Source organism: Rhopilema esculentum, chromosome 4 (assembly GCF_057945365.1).
Source record: "Rhopilema esculentum isolate cy_ngs chromosome 4, ASM5794536v1, whole genome shotgun sequence".
In the NCBI taxonomy this organism is placed as follows: Eukaryota; Metazoa; Cnidaria; class Scyphozoa; order Rhizostomeae; family Rhizostomatidae; genus Rhopilema; species Rhopilema esculentum.
The window spans coordinates 8,804,345-8,827,144 of NC_142818.1; the positions used below are offsets into that span (position 1 = coordinate 8,804,345).

Consider the following 22,800-nt stretch of genomic DNA (forward strand, 5'->3'; position numbering starts at 1 on the left):
TGCTCAAAGTAGCCAAAAAATTGCATTATTGCCAATTTCAAAGCAGAGCTGGTCCGGCGAATTCCAAAAGGTTTACAGGGCCTCCGACGAAGGGGGGAGGCCGGGGGGCCATGGCCCTCTCACTATTTTGCAAAACAACAAAGCTTTTTTTAAAAACCTTTGTTGTGATTGTTATATTTTCTCTTGGCCCCTCCATTTTCCAACCTGCGTCGGAGCCCATGGTTAAAATCTGGAAAGGCCATTTTTTACCCTCCTCCCTAACAACAAGCTGCTGTGGCGGAGCCACGCAGTTACATTCGCGCGAAACGACTGTTCGCGTCCAAAAATGGCGACTGTTCGCAAAGTTGCAATTTCGGGAAAATTCACTGTAAAGATAACAAAGTGGCATGTGAAAAAGGGCCAAGAGGTAGTCAAAGATGCCAACCTTGCAAGCTACATGCAATGCAGTAGTGGCGAGAAGGCGTCCTCGACACAGCCTCAAGAACGGATACTGAAGTCAAGATTTGAAGGAAAGGTTTCAAAGATTCTTGCCGAGCAAGGCGATACAGTATCAGCAGGGTAAAACTTATTGTCATCATCTTTGCAGGGTTTCGTCTGATTGTTTAACTGCAAAAATTCACTTCAGTAGGTTATCTTTTTATTTTGTTGATGAAAGGCATTAAGCTGCTCTACTTTCTTTGAAATGAGCATCCCATGCCCTGTTCAAAAGTACGATTCGAAGTCTAGACCAGAGTACATTTAATGTCAATTGTACATCGAAGGTCCAACGGGGCATTTCTTTAAGTACAGCGAAAATATGAGCAGTTGATAAAACAGTATACTCTTATTTTATAAGAACAATTTTATAAGAACACGAGCCTCAAAATTGGTCAAAAGTTAAGAGCAAATTAAGAACAAGCTGAGGCTGAGCCACTGTAAAATGCAATTTTGAACAACGTTTTATCTCAAAAACGAGGATTTTTAGCAATGTGTTGGTGCTTTTTCGGTGAATATTCAAACTTCTCAGTTTGTAAACTTTGTCGTGCGCCCGCAATATATTGCCGGTGCACTCAAATTTTCCATCCACGCACTTTTGCATCTTGGCCACACAAAGTCCCTATTTAATAACATTTCACTTTATTAACAATGCAAATTTCTTAAAAGTGCCTTATTTCGAACATGCATAGCAAAATTTTGAAATGAACTTGTTCATGCAACAAAGTTTCCAGTCTGGAACTTGTTTGTAAATGAAAGTTGTTGCACTCACTTTGTTGTCGAATGCGGCCTTAACACCTCCCCAGAGCGAAAAGCTAGCAACTGCATTTCTTACAACCTCTAGACTTTCCCAAAGTCTATTTTATGTTAAATCCGTAATGCATTCGTACTGCTGTGAGGACATATCTAAACTGCAGAAGAGACAATAGAAGGCGAAAGAAAATAGACTTTAGACTCTTGTAGGCTTATGAATAATTGATGAGCTCATACAATTGGAGTCGGACCACATTCGGTCCGGCGCGGTACTCTCTCATCTTTCAAAAGGCCAATTGATGTTGTTTGCAAACAATACACCAGGGAAGGCTGTTGTTATGGTTCCCGAAATCCAAGAGGGTCAAACACAAATTTACTAAATTGAAAATGGTGGCAAAGTTGCACGTAGAATGCCGATGCCACCCACGAATCTTTATTTTCACCTTTTCCAAACAATATACTTTTCCTATTTGATGTTCTTGATAACTCAACTCTCTTTTGAGCTGGAGATAGTTCAGTATCAGTTGGCAATCCTCTTTTTATTGATTTATTCGTGTATTTCTCTTTCACTAGTTTTCTCCTAACTTTCAATTGGTCTTTCTTTCCTTCCTGAACTTTCAAGCCATTCTGTATACTTGGTATGCGCACACCTTACAAATTATTTTCAAATCCCCATCTCCAACATCAAAATATTTCTCAATAAGCATACAGTTGCTTGTTTTTCATCCACCATTAGAAAATAAACGTAAAATATGATCCTGAGGGTTCTTGTATTTGTTAATATCCTTTGAACAAATTATACAAACCCATTGCTAGCGCTTTCCAAGAGAGTTAAAAATGTTTAAAGAGAGTTAAAAAATTACTGAATGTTTGATGGGAAGAGCTGTGGGAGGCTTTTTGTAACACCTATGAATATGTCTTGGTGTTAATCCCAACATCCTTAAAATGACTTCTTTGCAGGCGGTAACCCCCTGGACTAAGAGCGGAACTAATGAGAATGTTGTGAGCTCATTAATTATTCATAAGCCTACAAGAGTCAAAAGTATAATTTTCTTTGCCTTCTATTGTCTCCTTTGCAGTTTAGATATGCCCTCGCAGTAGTACGAATGCCTTATGGATTTAACATAAAATAGACTTTGGGAAAGTCTATACAACCTCGAATTTTTGAAATAATTAAGAACAGTCAACCTGAACTAAATTTCCTGGTTTTATAAAATCAATCTTTATAGTTTTGGCTGACAAGATAACTTTTTAGTAGCAAAAGTCGTTAAAATCTGTCCTACAAAATCTCACTTCAGTTGCTGAGGTGGATTCATCCCACCCACAAGCATTAACACAGCAACATTGTCTTGTGACCAAGCACCAATAATCCAGGCATCTTAATCTTCGTCTGTAGGCAACCAGTTATTTTCATTGATGAAAGTCACTGTCTGCACACAATTATAATGAAGGATATGTGCTGTGAATGTGGAGCTGACCTTCGACGGTAAGAAATATTCTTCTCTATGCATTCATTCATAGCTTATTTTGGTTTAGTAATTAAAACTTGTGTTACTTTTGTACCAGTAGTCATGAATTGTTTACATAAAGAGGATTTTCAATGTTATCATTTCTTTAAGCTGCAGATTACTAATGTTTTCATTTTTGCATGATTTTGCCTTCCAAAAAAGTTTTGCTTCCTTCCAATTCCACATGTGTTGTTTCTTATCAAGTTGCAAATCCCAGTTTTCTATGCATGTTTTCACAGGTGGTATGCTCTAGGAAACATCTCATAAGGCTTTTAATAAACTTTCTGGTTTGAAATTTAAGGGAAGCAAGTATCCCTGGATGTTTAACTGGACCTGTAGCTGCAGGGGTATCGATGGTTCATAATATCCCAGAGCTTCGTGTTAGTTTTGAGGTATGTTGTATTCCCTTGGATATTACTGCTGACCTTACCTAATGTGATACACGACCCCCCCCCCCACATTTGCATGACCCCCACAACCGCCTTAAATGATCAGGGTCTCTTTTCTGAGGTATTTTTTACTTTGGCTTAGATAATTGGAATGTTGGGTTTACTTATCTGTCTGAGGCAACTGGAGCTAGAATAGCAGGGGTGTCTTTGTAGCTGATGGTGGATTTGTTATAAATGACACCTAATTTAATTTTGTTTTTAATACCAAAGTTACTTTTAAGAATTATGATTAAAACATTTACAAGAGCTTGTAGATTTATATGTAGCAAGCCAGCTTGTGATCAAGTGTCAATTGGTGGAATATTTGATGGAATTCTCAAAAAACCTTTTTGATGTTATTTAGAAGTAAGTGCTCTGTTGCTATAGGAGGCTGAGAGGATCGCCAGATATGATGAAAGACAGCTCCTGAGAGCAAAAAAGTTGGCACTTGTTGTTGATTTGGACCAAACATTGATTCATACTACGCATGAAGCAGTGCCAAGGGACATTCCGGTAAGAGGACCTTTTTCAGACCCCTTGAGAAGTTTTCTAATGACTGTAGTCTACTGTGTGAATGGCGATGTCCAATTTAAATGATAGAATTAAGATCATTAAATGTGCAAGAACATTATTGTGTAATGTATTAGATGGAAGAAAAACAGGATGTTCTCTCCGCAATTTCATTTTGCATTGGTTTTCCATCGTCTTATTGCTTTGTTCCTGACTATTATCGTTTAACTTTTCTTTCGTTGTTGATTTGTTTACAATTGTTACTTTTACTATGTTCTCTATTTTATATCACCCTGGACATGAAGGAGACCCGAACGTAGAAATACCTATGAATTCTTACTGGTGATCTTCAAATGTAAACACATAATGTTACTTTGATATCCTTTTTTCTATGAAAATATTCCATGTATGATTTTTATATCTTTGTGTTACGAAGGACATTTTCCACTATCGTCTTCCGGACCATCCAATTGAATACCACACGAAGGTGAGGCCAGGTGCAAAGGACTTCCTCGAGAAAGCATCGAAGTTATTCGAGCTTCATATATTCACAATGGGATCGAGGATATATGCCCACACCATAGCGAGACACTTGGATCCAGATGAAAAGCTCTTTGCCCATAGAATCAGATCAAGGGATGAATGTATGGATTTCTTCAGCAAGTCACAGGACTTAAGGCACGATTTATATGCTTTTTCATGTCAGCCCAACAAATATCTCTGTCATCAAGACTCTTTTTGGCACTTTTTTAAGGGATTATAAAGAGTATTATATATATGTGTTGGCTTTGTTAAAGTTTTTGCAGCAACAGAAATAAGAAGATTTGTGTCTCTCTTTGTTCTCAGAAATATTTAGGTTGCTGAACTACTAGTTTTATGTTTCAATTGCTTTGTAGCAATTCTAAGTGGGAAAACCCGGAATTTTTTTAAGTTAAATCCTTCAGCGCTTAACTGAGAAACAGCGCATAACTAAACTACCCAAAATCGCTGGTACTCACAAACATATAAGCAAGAACTTTTCATACGTAGTTGAAATTTAGATTGCTTTCTCTTCGTATCGTGATTTTATTAATTGTGTGACGCTCCTAGTTGATCCAAAAATAGTTGATACATAAGTTCATCCCAAAGGTGTTTATTGTTCATCCCGTAAATCCAATATTTGAATGTTTTTTCTTTAGATATAAGATATTAATGCCTAGCTAAATAATCCCATGCTCGAATTCTTCTGATCATTTTGCCTCTATTTCTACAGAGCCTTGTTCCCCTGTGGTGATCACATGGTATGCATAATCGACGACAGAGAGGATGTGTGGAACTTCGCGCCAAATCTCATAACTGTGAAGCCGTACAAGTTCTTCAAAGGGATTGGCGACATAAATGATCCTTACGGGAATACGGGTACCACCGAAGCTCCTGCGCAAGATAGTCAGGCGGATGAAGACAAAGAAACTGAAGACCAGCCGTTGGATGAGGTGGAGGCAGTTGAAAACGGAGTTGGAAAGGAGGATGGGCCGGTTAATGGAGCTGGAGAAGACCGGGATGAGAAGGATGCAAGTGGTGAGAAGAATGAGATGAAGAATGGTGACAATGTAGATGAAACTTCCAACACAAAAGAGCAGTGTGACAAGGCTGATAACAATCAATGTGAAGCAATAGACGCGGATGCCGACTCTAATGGTATGCGGTGAAGTCCTTTTGTTGAATCTACCTTATAGTAAACCCCCCAAAAGAACCTAATCAAGAACCGACAGGAGTTTTCTCCCGTAAATAAATTGTGCTCAAAAATCAATTTTTCTCTAAATAAGGTTTCTCTCTAAAAGAGAATTGTTCCCTGAAGCATCTGCTGTCGCGATGGGACACCCTGATTTCAAGGCATTACCAACCAAACTGTTTTCAAAGAATCTTTTGACCCTGACTCTCCTATATGCGCCCTGAAACAAGTGCAAAGAAGAGTCCGTGATTTACTATTATGATGTACTATTCTGATCAGAAGTTTTAATGAATTCTTTCATCAGGTAGCAAATTAAATTATGGTCTACTTGTATGGATGTTTAATGATAGAGCAACTAATTCAAAGTTAAATCGCGTTCACGAAAGAGCACTGCGATGACTATGCAAATATAGTGAATTAGAGCTAGCCTAGTTGAAGAAAAAATATGGAACTATTCATCAGCACAATCTGCAACTGCTAATGATTGAAATATTCAAATCGTAAAACAATCTAAATCCAACATTTATGAAAAACATTCTTACTGAGAGAGATATTCAATACATTTTGAGAAATGAAAATCATTTGCGGTTGCCAAAAGTGAAGACAACATCATACGGGATAGAGAATATTCAGTACAGAGGTCACCATTTGTGGTCCTCATTACCAAGGGAGATTAAAGATTCCAATACACTGGTGGAGTTCAAACGAAAAATAAAATTATGGCATGGAAATACTTGCATCTGCAGATTGTGCAAAGTTTTCATTAAAGATCTAGGGTTTTTTAGGTTTAGTATGGACATTGTAAAGTAGATTTTAAATTATTTTGTTGATTAGCTTATTAGCTATATGTATTTTTTGTTCTCTTATGCCAACTTAAAAGGAATTGTTAGTAATTATATTTATAATAATGTCCTGACGTGGTATATCTTTTTAAAGATGGTTAAGGATTTAGCAAGCCGGTGCTGGATGCATTTAGGTTACATTGCAAATAGTCTTTCCGACAAAACCGATTTCAAACTGCGTCTTTTCAAGTTGACCTTTAAGATTGTTAGAAAGTAAGTTTATTCATTTGAGATATAACATTTTCTTACTTTTGCAGGAAGTAATCACCCCCCGGATTTGGATGACTATCTTTATTACCTTGAAGAAATCCTTGAACGTATTCATGGCGCATTTTATTCAACTACTGACTTGATAAAAACAAATGGAGGCCTTTCTCGAGAGGATCCGGAGATCGCCAGATTTTGCACTCCGGGAACAACGAATCCGGATACGCGAATAATTGTTCCAGCATTACGTCAACAGACGCTTCAAGGAACCAACATTGTATTTACTGGAGTTGTACCGACAAACGTTCCTGTGAAGAATAGTACAGTGTATCGAACAGCAGTAAGTCTTGGTGCTAAAGTAACCGACAGTATTTTATACCGTAAGAACACCGACAATAGTGTCACTTCTTCAGACTATACAACTCATGTTATTGCTGCTAGACTCGGTACCGAAAAAGCATACCGAGCGAGCAGAATATCCGGTATTCAACTCGTTGGTGTGGACTGGCTATGGTGCTGTTCTCAGAGGTGGGAACGAGTCGATGAAAGGCTGTTTCCTGTCCCCAATCGTTCGCGGGCCAACGGTGGAGATACCCCAGACTTTTCGAAGAGAGGTACGCCTATTCATGTTGAGGCTGAGAGAGTCACTGGAAATAAGACGAAACCCGTGTCAAAGCATAACGAAGAGAGTTTGCTGAATAATAAAATATCAACGGAGGAAGACATTCTAGATTCTCTTAACCCGGTCACATTCAGCAAAGATGAACTTGATGAGATGGATAAAGAGGTAGAAGAATATATGGCGAGTGATAGCGAAGAAGATCCGGACGTTTTAGGTAGCATATCCGGTTCGAGTAGCAGCGGCCGGAGCAGTGCCAATTCCAGCTCTAGTGGGTCGGGGCGGGATTCAGCCAGTTTAAAGCTTGGAATTACTTTAGATAAGTCAAGAAAACGAAAGAAAAAGCTGCACAATGAAATCCTCGAGGTCCGGAAAAAGAGGCTGGCACTGTTGTCTGAAGGCATAGACGGGGACATTTGTGGCCGTTCCAGTAGTAGCAGCAGTAATAGCAGCGGAAATAGTAACCTTAGTGATGATGATTTTGAAATTGGGGAAGAACTAGAGAAACAAATCGACTATTGATGTGTCTGTTTTGTTATAGTGAACTTTGTCGTATGTTTTTCAAAGTGCGGTATTCTTGTCAGTTTTGGCCTCGCAGAGACTGCAAGCTGGCACCAGTTTAATGTTTGTTTCCCGCGCATCGAGATGCACGTAAAGTGATTTGTACGATCACTTTTGGGGTCGCTTCTACCAGGGTTGTTAGTCGCGACCCCATCCATGGGGTACTATATCGAATTTCCATTTCGATTTCCCTTGTTTTGTTCTTATGGGAAATGTAGCTACAGTGTCGTCACATCAGTGTTTTCGCATGGAACTATTGTCAAGAAATGTTTATGCTCATTTTATCATCTGACTCCACCACGACCCCAGTGAAAAACCCCAAAACAATGTCCTTTTTGCATCTGGGGGTTTTAAATGAGTAATTTCAAACCAAAGGAACGCCTTGCAAGTTTAAATTTAAAATGGTGTATAAGCGTTTTGGAAATCCTCCTTTTCATAGACAAAATTATCAAGATACACCAAAACCAAGCCACCCTTTGCGTCCCATTCAACCAGATACTTTTCGTATCCACACATCAAGTAAAGGGTAAAGAAACAATAAAACAGACGACCTCCTAAATGCTTTTGCTGATGAAAAAAGCAAGTCAAAATGCTATTAAGGGGTAACTGGCCTATATTCCCGTTTAATGTCCTCAAAAGACGCCTTTCACACACACACATCCTTTATACCCCGGTCTGGGATGCTACGTCGGGATGTTCGTTATTATTATAGTTAATGTGTATTAGCTTGACACTGTCACACTACATCAGTGTTAGCTTGACTGTTTTATGGCTAAATGTACATATCTGATACAATTGAACAGTGCAATATTGAACTGTATCAAGCTTGTTCGTGGCGTTTTTGTATTCATTTTTGGTTATATTAACCATTGGCGGCAATTATTTGTGCGTGCCTGTACAACCCATTAGCGTATATAGCATAGATGTCAACTTTGCAGAATTATTTTTTTGCCAAGCCCCTTTTTACTTGCCTACCCCCACTTATTACAAGCCAGTATATAATTGTAAATAGAGTAAATAATGACCTGAATAACCCTAAATTTTAAGGAGGGCTTTATTCCTAAGGGCAGCTAGACAATTGGGGTGGCAGCTGATTGTATTTAGAGACCCGAGACATGAAGAGTTTGACTATAAGTATATAACTATAGCTGCGATGGTAATTAACTTGTACGAATATGACACGATGCCAACGTAGAGGGGTGCAAGGAGAGGGGAGCAAGGGAAGAATGGAAGAAGATTAGGGAAAAGGACGAGAAGAATAGGACGAGGGAAGAGATTATGTCTAGATTTGTTGTGTTGTTGTTAAACTTGTTCCAAATTTTTTTGAGATGTTACGTGAAGTTGTAAAGTCAGTATTCAATTAAATATAGTTGAAATCAACGTATCCATGATGAATTGATTTTTTCTTTCTCAGTCTGCTTGTCCATTTTAACTTCTGTTGCTCAGCTCGAAATGTCTCTACAGAAACAAATGGGTATTTCGATGCAAAGCCAAAGGGACAGCCTATTAGTACTGATTCCTTCAGTGGTGAAACTGATCAGCATCAGCACAGACGATAATTTGCATGATATTTTGGACAGATTTATGGCAGAAGACCCGTGCCACAGGGTCTAAAAGTTCTAATTGAGGAGGTAGGGCTGAAAGAATTAGTCTGTTTGAAAAGGGACTCAATTTGAGAGTTTACCTCATCAAAAAAGGGAAATATAGTTTGTTTACTGTATTGCCTAAATAAATAAACACTTTACTCTGTTAATTGTTACCCTTTTATATTTACCTATGCAATTTTTGCAGCATAGCATGCAGTACGAAAACTCCTTGCCTGGCTTTTCCATCTCTTCACTCCCGCGTTCTCCCGCGGTGAAGCCGCTTTGCACCTGTTTTGATCTTCGCGCACATTTTGCGTATTGTTTATGCGATGCTGTGGCCTAGGCGTATTGTGGAAAGATGGCTGACAAAGAATGAAAACGGAATTGACGCATACAGAGTATCTGAGGTTTATCTAAATTGTTTGTTCTGATTTAATTTTTTCTTTTCATTGTTTTACGCTATAAGATGGCTTATCATGAATTCTGAACGAAATTCTTTATGTCAGAATGCGAGAAGTCAATCGATGATTTTATAAATTGTATGATAAGAAATATCCCCCTATATATAAGACTCTAAGATTTATTTAGAATAACTTTATGCCCGATTAGGTATTACTAATACTAAAATTTCAACAACTTTCATATTTGTTTTCAAAAGATTTGATTAGGTAAGACAACAATGTTTTATAATAAATCGAAATGCTAGCTGGGTTCATTTCAAATTTGATATTTTTTGCTTTTATTGTTCATTGTTAATTGCTTAATTGTTCCTGATTTTTAAACTTACTTAAGCCTATTTATGTATGATACCTTCAAAATACCGTCAAGGGGACAGTAGGCTCTGATCCCTCAAATGTTAGATGTTATAGAAATCTTGTAAATAACCTAGTATGCCAGAAAATACTGTTTGAGTTGAGTGGAGTTGAGGTGTGTTTGGGTGAGTTGAGTTGAGCTGAGGTTGATTTGAGATGAGATGAGATGAGTTGAGTAGTTGAGGTGAGTTTATTTGAGTTGAGGTGATTTGAGTTGAAGTTGAGTTGAGATACACACCTTTGTTGTGAAGTGAAAATTACATTACAGGTTTAATGATAAACTGAGGTGAAAAGATCTTTACTTCTACCCTTCAACATTATTTGCATTTATTAAACTTTTAATAACATACTTTAGCAAAGGTCATTGTAATAAATATATATTGTTGAGATAAAAGAGTTTAATTTGAGTGCAGTTTGAGCTAATACAGTATTAGCTCAAACACTGTTTATCTGATTGTTGAGTGAGGGTTTTTGGTTGCTACTCTGATTTTAACATTGAATGTGACTAAAATAAGGTAATTTTAAGTGTACAGCAGAACAACAATCAGTGCAGGCTTTAAAGAAACCATCCATCGATCAATGTGTTGCTCCAAACCTGGCAAGTCCTATTTAAGGTGTGGAGAACACAGAGCCAATATTTTGCTACAGCAACAAATTCCATTGAAATGTATAGAAAAAGCTTAGTTCTGGAAATGGGGTTATTCGCTGCCCGCCTGCCCGGGCAGCATGAGGTTTTCAGCATTAACTGGTTTCAACTTAGTGATTCCAGTTCTGTGATCCATTTTTTGGCAAATATGAAGATAAAAATTTCCTGCATGTTGTTGTTTTGTAGTTGTTGTTAGATGGAATTTGTGTTTAGTTAAAATTTAAAAATGAAACTTTAACTTGAACTTGGAGCCAGAGAAGAGAAAATGTGCCTATTGTGTGTCTTGATTCTAACTGAGCTAAATTACATACAAAATTAACATTATGTTTGACACTTATATACAAAATGAATGTGCTGAGTAAAGATGTGTTAGGATGATGTATATAATGATGATGTAGTGAAGAAAGAAAGATCTAGACTTGGGAAGGAGTCAGCATGACTTTTATGTGTGAAGCTGTAAACAACGTTAAAGGAATGTCCTATGGTATTTGATGCTCTTAATGATAAAGGGGGATGTCATGGTGGTGGCCTGCTCAATGAATGTATAGAAAGTTGGTGGAAAATTGCCTAAGCATGGTCACTACAAACTTTTCCTGAATGTTTTGCGAGCATCAGGCACTTTATGACAGCCTGGTAAACAGTAATTTTCATGATTGTCAAGTTAAATTTTTCATAAAACTTGCTCTGAAAAGGTATTTGTTAAACATGATCTTATTTATTTGAGCTGACATTTGTTTCCTAAGGCTGTGCTATTTTTTTAGATGATTGAAATTCCATAAAGCTACCAAGTTAAATTTGCAAAGGAAAAAAGAGCTAGAAAATGCCTTTAACTGAAAGGCAACAGATGGCGCTCCTTTTGGAGATGTCTGCCAAAGAATTCCAGGAACAAAAAAAAGATAAAACAAAGAAAAGCGGAGAAACCTCTGGGAATAAAAGATCTGGATCATCAAAAGGAGAAATGCATAAAATTAACAAGAGGAACAAAAGAGGAGAAACACAGCTTCATCTGGCTGCAATCAAAGGAGATGTAGATGGAGTGCGTAGTTTGATAAAGAAAGGTGCAGATGTCAATATCACTGACCATGCAGGTAAACGGGATACCGATTTTGCAGTTTGTGGCTTTATAAACATTTCTGCATAGTTGATGAGACCATCAAGATCAGGGCTAGGCCTAGAAGGGTGGAAGATTCACAGCATTGTCAATGTCTTTTAAAAGAGAAAAATAATCATTCAGACCCCAAATCCAGTCTCCATTTCTTCCTAAAAATAATGGATGGCTAATGTTTATTCTAAGGTTAAGAATGATCTTTATTCTTTCCATTGTTGGTTTGTTTTGGATGTTGGCTTAGGCTTTGATTTGAAAATGTGACCAGGTGGCTTGGATGATATAGAAGCAACCTACTGTTTTGCTGGTTGTGTGTCTGAATTCCTGAGATGGCTCTTCTCTCTGTTAAATGTGACATATAAATTCACAGACAGCAACCTTACCACTTTCTGCATTCATACATTAAACATTTTCCAGACTGGACCCCACTACATGAAGCATGCAGCAGAGGGCATTATAAAGTAGTGAAAATGTTGCTTAAAGCTGGAGCTAATGTGAATGCAAAGGGACTTGAAGGTGACACTCCTCTTCATGATGCAAGTTCTAATGGACACCTTAAGGCAAGTCAGAAATATTTGAATTCAATTTGTTTGTCAAATAAAACAATGATTTTAAGTTTGAGAGTGATATTTTGTTGTATAAAGCCATGTTTCAGAGTTCATGCAAAAGAGAAATGTTTCTGTTCATCTCGTTGTTTGCATATCTTGTGCCATCTTGCCTGCGCTCTGTTCTATCCTGTCCACCTTTTTGATACCCAGTATTCTATCTAAGGCACCAAATACTGACAGCAAATGACATAACTCCATTGTTGTTCTGAGAAATTCTACATCCATTATGCTTTATAAATCATTATGGAATCTCTACAGGCTATCAGTTGCAGTAATATGTATCCTGAATAAATTCTTAGATTTTCACTGTTTAAGCAAGATCAAGAAGAAATTTATAAAGTACACATATACATATATACATGAGTTGTTTACTCACTGTTAATGTAAGTCCAATTATTTCTATAGATAGCCAAAATACTTTTGAAGTTTGGTGCAGATCCAAGTAGGAAGAATTACAGTTTAGAGAATCCACTTGATGTTTCAGCCTCAACAGAAGTTGATGCTCTACTTGAAGAGTTCGCATCTTTAGCAGAAATAGAACGAGGTGACTTCCGATCACGACAACTGACTTTTTCATTCGTTGACAATTTACATAGCTAAATTTATCAGTTCTTCATCCATCGTTTTTTTGGAAGAAGAGCATAATATCTGCATGTGATAATTTATTATAATTGATCTTAGATTACATATTGGAATATTTATGTATCCATTTTTAAGTAAAAATTTGCAAATGTGTATGGATTTACTAATTTTTTCCTGTGTGTAAACATTTCTTGGCAGAAACAATTTGTCAATTTTTGGCTGCATTTTTTTGGGTAGTTTTATTTTTCTTAATTTTTTTCATTTATGCATTATTTGTTTTTTAGAAAATTACGCGTTTTCGACGGAATCTTCATCTGAATCCAGCTCAGAAGATGACGTTTCTAGTGTTAGAAGTTCAGACATTGATCATTTGCAATCGAAGAGTACAGCTTTTATGAAAGAGAAACACGACAGAGATAATAATAATGAAAATTTTAACGAAGATGGCGACGATGAGGGAGATGATGACGACGATGACGATAACGAAAATAACTTCATTCCACGCCGTAAACGCAAATCGAAGCTTTCTCGGGTGCCAGGCTCATCTCAGAAGCGAATAATCTCGGATGATGATGAAGATAGTGATGATGATGACATCGAGTTGTCGCGTATTTCTGAAATGGTCAAGCGAAAAAAATTAGCGATGGCCGAAGAATCAGGAAAAGCAAAACAACCTGAAACAGGAATTTTGGTCAAAGGTGAAGGTGAAAGCCCCCGTACCTCAACACCGAAACACGGGCTGTCAGAAATATCTCCGGAGGAAAAAACCCCTCAAAAAAATTCTCCATTCTTAAAGAAAGTCGAAGGGAAACGAAAGTTTTCAGAAAATGACCGTGAAGTAAGTGTAGGCCGTCCAAGGAAAAAGTATAAGCGAAATGACAAGAAAATATCTTCAGCAAGTAACTTCGAAGAGGGGTCGTCACCAAAAGGACAAGGACAGCACAGCACAAGAACTCAGCCAAGCTTTGGCACCAAAGAAAATGATTCGAAAAATGGTGAAAATATTGAGAAGGAAAGCCATTCTGGGCACAGCGATGGTGACGCGAAAGACGAAAAGACGAAGAACACCAAATCTTCTGGTAACAACCCTTACATAAGTGATATATCTGATGCAGAAGAGGAAGAAGAAGGGACATCTTCTAAATCTCATGACAAAATTACAAGTGATATGTTCCGTGCAAACATATTCACAAATGTTCTTGATAGACTTTCAGATCATGGATCCTTGAACGAACCTAGCTTGTCACCTGTAGTTCAGTCAGATGCGGCATTGGCCCGAATCGATGGTGAGAAGAAGGAACAATGTAAAGAAACCAAAGGTGATTGCAAAGCAAGCAGCATTTCAGAATCAGAAATTACGGATAGTTTGTCTCAAAGATCTGATACGGTCTTAAGTAAAATCGATTCAGGAACTGGTAAGATTCAAAGCTCTCCAGAAGAGAGCGATCTTCAGTTAGATAGATCTTTCGAAACGAACAAGGCAAATAACAGGAAAACGGCTGCTGACACGCAAGGTAAAAAGGCCAGGTATCTAGAAGATGGTACATTATCGGCTGATTCTGGATCAGAAGAAAGGAAAACAACGGAAAGTGCAGCAAAACCCATGATAAATTTTGATTCTTCAAACCCGGAGGCTCTGAAGAAAAAGAAAGATAAAAAGATTAAAATACCAAGCTTGTCTGGGGATCAGGAGGCTGAAAGTCATTCTAAGCTTTCAAAGAAGAACAAGAAAGATGAAGTTTCAAGAGACTTTGGCGAGACTATTGAAAAGAGCATAAGTAAAGACATCTCTAATGAAGGTGTAAAAATAAAAAGTGCTGAGAAACTGCTTAAGAAATCTAAGAAGAAGAGGAAAGAAGAGATGAAGGGAGAAGAAACAGAAGACTCGTCACGGTTTGATTTCAGCCGGAAGGGTAAAGACAAGGATAACTGCTCAAAGTTTGAAGACAGAAGTGAACCATCTGTTGCCGCTAAAGTAAAAGTACACGAAAGTGGGTCAGACACTTTACCGGAGAAGGAAGAACCCCTGTCACCTATTCAATCGTCAAAGCCCAAAAGTTTTAAGGGCAAGTTCTCCGACAAGACTTCCAAGGGCGCTATAGAATCGCAAGAGTCAAAAAATGATGAAAAGGGGAAAGAGATTAAATCCCACACACCTGTCATGAAAAAGAAGATCAAAAATATACAGAGTCAAACTTCATCAAATGAGCGATTCCTTGAGTCAAAAGCTGACCTGTCCAAGGAAGAGGAAGTGAATTCAAGCAGTGGTGTCGAGACTCAGTCGTCCAAGAATAAGAATTTGAAAATAGACCAGTTTTTATCAAGTAGTAGTGGTCGGACGTTGTCTGAGGGTTCCAAGGATAACTCTACAAAATCAAGTTTAGACGTAGCTAAAAAAGTCAAAAAGGAACCTGGTGCTAAAAGTGAAAAGACTATCAAACCCAAAGATAGTTTAAAAGAAATCCAGAAAGATCAAAAGAAGATTTTGGCCGATAAAGATGGAGACCCTCAAAGGGGATCACCAGAAAAGCAGAAAAAGTTTTCACAAGCGAAAAAATTCTCAAGCAAATTGAAAGATGGCAAATCAGAATTCAAGAAGACGCAAGATTCTTCTCGGGAGTCTGAAAAGAGTATGCCCAAAGACGCAAGGAAAAATGGTGGAAAGGAAATTGCAGCTGAAAACTCACGGGACAATAAAGTAATTTCAGGCGACAGTCAGCTGAAAGCCTCGCCTGTTAAAGAATCCAGGGGAACCTCTTTGAAAGAGCTGAAAACAACACCTGTTAAAGGAAGGAGAGAGAGCAAAGAAATCGATTTGAAGATCTGGGATTTTGGCCTACAAAAAGTTGCTCCACCAAAGGTTGTAAAAATGTCGAAGATTAAAGAGCAGAAAAGAGCCCAATTAAAGGAGAATAAAGCGAAAAAAGAATGCGATTTGAAGGCCACTGATCAACAACAGACACCAGATAAGCTTAAGAAAACTGAATCTGCAAGCAAAAACCTTCAAAGCTCCGTCGAGAGACCTGATAATAAAGAATCGAAATCTAAAGAACCTGTTGAATCTAAGCGTGAGTCTAAGACTGAAGCTGTCCTTGTGACTGAAAATGCAGTTGTAGGTAAGCCCGCTGAATTGAAGGAGGATGAAAAGAAGTCAGAGTGTAATAAGAAATTGGAAAGCATAAAAGCAGAGCAGCAAGACGAAGCTGATAAAAGGGATAATTCTTCTCTGGGTTTGAGTAACAGAGAGGCTTCTCTGGGTATGGGTCTAGATTTGAGCAACAGAGAGGCTGAAAAATCTGGTTTTAAAGAAGTGAGAGCCCCAGAAGAAATTGATCTTGCTGGTGATAAGGCTGCTGCTACCGAGGATGCAGACAGGAACACCGAAGTTGAAATGGAGCATATTGGAAAGATTGCGTTGGAAGCAAGCGATGCAGTTTCAATGGACTCCCCCTCAACATCTCAAGTAAAGCTAGAAACTACATTAGGAAGTACAGATCCCGTTTGCAAAGTAACGTCTTCAAAGGAGGAAATCCCATCGCCTTCTTTGCAACAAAGTGCAGAAGAAGAGTTTAAGTGTGGAGATGCAGTACCAGTTGAGGCAGATAAACAGCATGTTAAAAATGGCACGGAGGATATAGACAAACAACATGATAATGGCGAAACATTAGATGAAGAAGATAAGGAAAAAGTATCATCAAATGAAGCTGAAGTGAAGATGGAAAATAGTGATGGCTTGCTGCTTAATGATTTTGGCGCAGTCAGTGATTTAGAGGATCATCTGGGACCGTTTCATGGCACAAAGTTGGAGGAGACAGACATTGATATCAAGGAGCTATCAAACCCAGAAGATACACTCAAAATGTTGACACAAGAAATGCATAGACAGGGAGCCCCTGTGCAGGAGAGTAAAGTATCAGATCAAGAAACCCATAATGTAACAATGACTGGCCATGATTTTACGATTTTAAGCGAACAAATTAATGAAAAAATTAAGCATCTCAGTAGTAGAAGTTTTGTTTCTGAATTGTCAGAGGAAGAGAAGCATATTGTTAATATATCTATGGAAATGGCAGAGAATCTCTCTCAAGATGCTGATCATGATGAAACAAGGATTAATTGTAATAGTACTGAGGATGATAGTTTGAAATTCAAGTCTTCCGAAATGCTAAAGAGCTCAAACAGTGAAAATTGTACGTCACCTTCAAAGGAATTAACAGACCCTGAACAACCGATTTCACATTCAGAAGGACTCAGTTGCAATGTTACAAATGAAAACAATGAAATTATCCCCCCAGCCACGAATCTTAGCTCAAGTACTAGCGATATAACTGTCGATGTAGAGAAACACCCAGCTAGTACACAGTCCTCGCCTGCTGTTTCACAAACAAGTTCTTCCCTAGTTTCCAGCCATTTACCTGTTTCAGCTAGAACGTCATCAACGAGATCGCGAACAGTTGACTTGGAACCTCGTGGAATAGCCCAAGTTGTTGCTGATATTGACCTTAATTCTATTCCTCGCTGTATGCTAGAGAGCGGTAAGCCCCCCGAAAATGCAGCTGTTTCTGAGTCTGAGTCAGGCCTACAAACCCCTAGTACACCAAATATGAATGTTGCGCCCGCTACTGACGAAAAGCAAACAAAAGAATCGGCTGGTCTCCTTACTCAAGACAGCAACAGCAGCAGCAACAGCAGTAGCATTGATCGTCTGAAACGAAAGTCAGCTGTTCAAGGTCAGTCGTTGACTTGGAGAAAAGCAATGTTCAATGAACATCATTTTACAAAATTGTCCGTGCCGAAACATTTTCATGATTTTTCCCTCATAACAGCCGACTATTGGCAAGAAGATCCGAAAAACGCAACGATGGTAAGATCTTTTTGTAGTGTTAAGTATTTATACCGAGGAGAGGGGGTGCCTTCATCTTTGTTTTTGGTAGAATTTGGTTTACATTGAAAGCTCCATATTTGGTCATCAATTTCTTTGACGTATTGTTTCAAAGCTTCTTTAGTTGAAAATCATTGCACCAGTTAATCATAAGGAGCCTGGTAACAGAAGAAGAAATGTTGATCCTAGCCTCAATTTCATATAGTCTCGTTCTTGTTGGTTGCCATTCATGCCATTTTATATTTCTCTTACATTCAAAGTTTGATAAGGCTGAAATATCACAACCTGGGAAAGATTTTCAGACATCATTTTTTGTCATACCCTTTGCTGTCTAATGAAATAGAGAGACAATTCTGTGAAATTTAGCTTACCCAATACTTGTACGCTTTATTATGAGAAAGGGAAAGCTTTGTCGAAAACAAAACTTTCTTTCTGGCAACCTAAAAAAGACAAAGAAAACTAGAAAGCTGGAATTTTATTTTCGTATGAATTTTAACTTCATGGTTATAAGAATTATATGTCACAATTTATGTCTTATTTATTTTCTGCAGACGTCAGATATCGAGCATAAAGAAGTTAAAGAACTGAAAGAATCGCACGCAGTTGAGCTGGTATTTCGATCTTTTTGTCTTCATTTGTCTTTTTGTCCTTACTTTCCTTTGTTTCTGCTCAATCTCACCTAGTCAAGTGATTTTTAGTTTTGTCATTGCCGCACTTATTTTTGACAAGGAGCAAATTGTTTCTTTTGGTATCTTTTCGAAACTCTGTACATCATTTTTCTTTTTCGAGTTGGACTTAAGTTTTTGTGCGCACTACAAACCTAGTAAGTTTATGACTAGAAGAAAACTGATCCTTGTTACAAAGTCAACCTGGGTCATCAGTTTTGTAGCGGTAACATGTTATGGACTCTTCATTTTCCTAAGGCCCTGTATGACGGTCAGAAATTTTTATCAGATATTCATCAAATATTGATATTGTAAAAAGTAGGGATTGATTTTCTTCGAAATTATTCCAAAATGTGATTTGAATATGGAGAGGATGGTTGAGTTGGTATGGTTGTGGACCACAGATCCAAGGATCTAGGGTTTGAGTTCTTGACTTGACCAAAACATTTACATAGAGTGAGGGGAGTTGCCAGCTCTCTGCGATTCCAGGCGAAGAATTCACGAGGTGTGGTCCAACGAAAGGAAGGACCATGACATTGCTTGATAAGCACAGCTACCTTGGGATGCTAGGTAAAGACAAATGCCAAAAAATCAGGAAAGTGAAAAATGTGAGCATTTTTTGGCGGTTCAAAATTTAGAAATGACTTTGAAAAAAGCAAGCATTTTACAACATACTTGAAGCTTTTTCGTCTGACACTCCTCAGACGCGGTATTGGCTGGACAACTATACCGGTAATGCGCTCACGTTTTTCTGATTGGCCTATTACGATTCACAACTGGGTATATATTTCCCATCTTGTTCTTATAGACCCTTATACTGACATTTAACGCTCTGAGGACCGTCAGATGAAAAAGCTTTTGTAAAGTGTTTGTTTTTTCAATGCCATTTTAAAATGAAGAATATCATACAATAGAATAATCTATAATGTTAATAACTGGTGAATATCTGATGAACAATCTGACCGTGTAGCAGGGCCTCAGCACCCCTTTTCTGTCAGATACCTCCTTGATAATTCAGTGCCATACTAAATGCTATTCTAGATATCCAGTTGGTAATATTATTGTTTGTCATTGTTGTTTCTTCAGAAAAGGCTACATCTGTGCATGGAGCAGGAGCTTGTTCGGGTTGAAAGCAGATACCAGTCAATGTGCAAAAACAGAAAAGTAATAAGCGCTTGTTCGACTGTGATGTATCAGAAACTAGAGCAATACTCAAAACTTGTAAGTGCTGCTTAAATATTGTTTTGCTTTGCGCTAAATTATTTAAGATCCCTTTGCAAAGAGTGTCATTTCTTGTTCTCAATAATACCGTATATTGTCTTAATAATATACGGTATTATTGATTTTTCATTGATAGCTCATTTTTCCCTTGCCCCGTCAATGGAATGAGCTTCTGGGGAAACCAATTTTGATGGATTGCTATTTTCTAAGATGGATTGTTCTTCTCAAATAGAATCTTCTTTAACAAGCTGTTTCTATTTTGTGTTTTCATTGCGTATTTCTTTACAATTAGGAAGTATCAGTTGGAGATCCTCAGAGTTGATTAGGTTCTGAAACAGAATTCCAAGCAATAGTTTAATTTTTTTGTTTTTTAATCCGTTACCTTGAGATTGCATTCAGGCAATTTCCGAGCCCTTTTAAAAAGTTTTTCAAAATATCGGGTATAAATTGCTTTGTCGATTCCGTACTTATCGAATTATGAAGTTGAAAATGACTTATGAAAGATTTTAAAGGGATATTAAAGGAAATTGATAAAGCTAGGGGCCAGTTCATGTAAGCACACTTGTCCTACCTTTCAGCTCATAAACAGGATCTCGTTTGTACCCCACAAAGATTGAAATTACAAACTTGAATAGGAAGAGTGGATTTCACCTCCCAGCCAACAAGCTGGAATGTTGGATAAATTTGCTTCTATGAACCGGCCCTAAGTTTTCGACTGGAGAGTTTGTGTTAAGTGAGTTTAATATGAAGGGTACTTTAAAAGTATCGTTTTGATTTATTAGAAGCACATTCACTATGCGTCATTTTGACTTTGTGTGACGTCATTTGAGGTGAGAAAGTGAGAGTTTTCAAAGTAAAGCTGTATCCAGGTAAGCAAACATTTTGATGTTTAGAAATGAAGTCTGATTCCCTTTTCATCACACAGAATATGAAAAGCACCAAAAAGACACAAGAAGAAGCCAGTGTCAGCAATGAAGAAGTAAGAAGGAATGCCATTAAGGAAGTGTTGGACAAGTATATAAAAAAGGAGGTTAGTGCATTTATGTGTTGGTTGTGATTAAGTGGGCCAGCTAAGTACCAGCAGCTTGGATTGAACACAGTTTATTGTACTTCATGGTACTAAAAGTGTACTAAATAATAATATAATAATATTAATAATAAAATAATGGTAAAAATGATAATAATAAATAATAATTATAATAAAAATAATAATAATAATAATAAAAAAGAACAGAACAAAATGGCAAGGAGATGACGTCATAATCACATATTTTTGAAAGTTTCTTATTTTGACCAAACATAACCTGAGAGAACACTATGAATTACTCTAAATTTTGCCAAATCAGCTAGATCTGTTACAGATTCCTGATATATGGTTTCTAAAAGCTCGAGGTATACCAGTGGATTTTTATGTTCATTCTGATATGTGATCAAATGTGTTGTATGACGTCATAACTTTGCAAATCTATGTGTTAATCTAGCAATGCAATTTTACATTTGTTCGTTTCTCCTGACTGAGTTCCTGGATAATTTTTCTTGCTCTCAACTAAACATAGTTTTTAGAGACAAATTAAAATCAAGGGGCCAAGGAACTTAGAGCTTTTTATCTATGTTCACAGCGATAAAGCCCTGTGAAATATAACTTGTTTTTACTTTTACCTAGCATCCGAAAGAAATATTTAGAAAAAGAGAAGCACTGCGTATCGGGCAGTATCCTGGTCCTTTCTCTCGATGTGACCATACCTCGTGATTCCTACGCCTGGAATTGCAGAGAGCTGGTGACTCCCCTCACTCGATTCATCCTCACATCTATTAGTTGTGTTTTATTAGGGCGAAATATTAGTTAAATTCCCTTTTGAAATGGAATTTGATACTATAAGTCGCCCATTTTATTTTGTATGGCTTTTCATCGATTTTTTGTATCAGTTCCTTTTGTTCATTATTATCACCAACCCAAAAACCTCGATCATGCATATCCTGAAAGTCCATGTAACCAAAGTATCTTTTTGTAGGAGGATATGTTTAAGAGGCAAGAACAAGAATTGGCTGCTTTGGACCGTCGTATAGCAGTTGAGAAAATACAGCGACTTAGTGCTGAGGAGCTTTTGCGAAGGCATTGTCTCAGAGAACGTATTTTATGAGTTTTATATCATGTGATTTGAAAAGTTGTATATTTTAGTGGGTTTTAATGATATTTTACAGGTAGCCATCCTTCTGCGTTTTTTTGTCTATTTGTGACCTCTCCAATTCAAGCTGTTTGTTTCAGCTGTTTATCGTTAGCAAGGCAATGCCTATCAATTGTTTTAAATCCTTAATGTATACAGAATATTTTATTAACATTACTCAAAGTTTACAATACAATTTTACAAGTAATACTACGTACAAAAAAGCTTTATAAGATTACAAGAACAACGCCACGAGTTTGCAATATCCTATGACTAGCCCGTGGCATTGGAAAAAAGTTAAAAATTACAACTTGTGCTGTTCTGTTCAGACTTGACAAAGTCTTGAGTCTTGATTGAGATCTCGGGAGACTTGGCAAAGTTTTTAATTGGTATTGAATTGCATCCTCGTGTCTTTTTAGATCATATCTGTCCTTTGAATATTGTGATGTCACCATTTATTAATACAAAATATCATTTTGACATGTGTACCCATCATATGTAATCCAAGTCCAAAAAATCTGGCTGATAAGTATTAACAGGGACAGTAGACTCCAGTTACAGTCAAACCAAATGTTGCTTCAAAATGTATGACTGTTAACAAAGTGTGACTGTAAGCGGAGTTAAATTGAATGATTTTGCATGTTTGGGCCTAAACTTTATTTGACTGTAACAGGTAATTTGACTTTAAGCGGGGTGACTTTAAGTTGAGTTGATTTTAACAAGATTCCTCTTCCCTGAAGTAGGCATCAATTACCTTTCAAAGCCACCGGACAATTGTCAATAAACATATTGCCATTTGGTTCACAAATCACTTTTGCTTTTTTCACACCGTCAATCTTTGCCAAAGATAAAAAAGATGCAATAAACAACCAAATTGTGATATTTTGTGGGAAACTTTCTCTAGACCCAATAAAT

The 22,800-nt window shown here is 37.5% G+C and overlaps 2 protein-coding genes across 2 annotated transcripts; both read left to right on the forward strand.

The window, feature by feature from the left end:
- The first annotated feature begins 305 nt into the window (after positions 1-305).
- Positions 306-21,929, forward strand: LOC135690551 (uncharacterized). Its single transcript, XM_065208136.2, has 12 exons — positions 306-558; positions 2,624-2,713; positions 3,037-3,127; positions 3,551-3,676; positions 4,110-4,351; positions 4,926-5,350; positions 6,484-7,293; positions 13,312-17,816; positions 18,386-18,445; positions 19,586-19,720; positions 20,646-20,750; positions 21,733-21,929. The coding sequence occupies exons 1-12, from the start codon at positions 326-328 to the stop codon at positions 21,859-21,861; spliced, it is 6,951 nt and encodes a 2,316-aa protein (XP_065064208.2). The 5' UTR covers positions 306-325; the 3' UTR covers positions 21,862-21,929.
- On the forward strand, positions 9,354-12,900 carry LOC148960396 (uncharacterized). The gene is made up of 3 exons (XM_089114456.1): positions 9,354-9,606; positions 11,419-11,745; positions 12,180-12,900. The coding sequence occupies exons 2-3, from the start codon at positions 11,478-11,480 to the stop codon at positions 12,530-12,532; spliced, it is 621 nt and encodes a 206-aa protein (XP_088970582.1). The 5' UTR covers positions 9,354-9,606; positions 11,419-11,477; the 3' UTR covers positions 12,533-12,900.
- Positions 21,930-22,800: the final 871 nt, after the last annotated feature.

What these genes read in the sequence shown, in the direction of transcription:
- LOC135690551 (XM_065208136.2), top strand. Translation starts at nt 326, where the DNA reads ATGGCGACTGTTCGCAAAGTTGCAATTTCGGGAAAATTCACTGTAAAG. An exon ending in CAGTGCCAAGGGACATTCCG is followed by an intron (nt 3,677 to 4,109) that starts GTAAGAGGACCT and finishes TGTGTTACGAAG; the next exon opens with GACATTTTCCACTATCGTCT. An exon ending in TAGAGCAATACTCAAAACTT is followed by an intron (nt 19,721 to 20,645) that starts GTAAGTGCTGCT and finishes TTCATCACACAG; the next exon opens with AATATGAAAAGCACCAAAAA.
- LOC148960396 (XM_089114456.1), top strand. Translation starts at nt 11,478, where the DNA reads ATGCCTTTAACTGAAAGGCAACAGATGGCGCTCCTTTTGGAGATGTCT. An exon ending in CAATATCACTGACCATGCAG is followed by an intron (nt 11,746 to 12,179) that starts GTAAACGGGATA and finishes AACATTTTCCAG; the next exon opens with ACTGGACCCCACTACATGAA.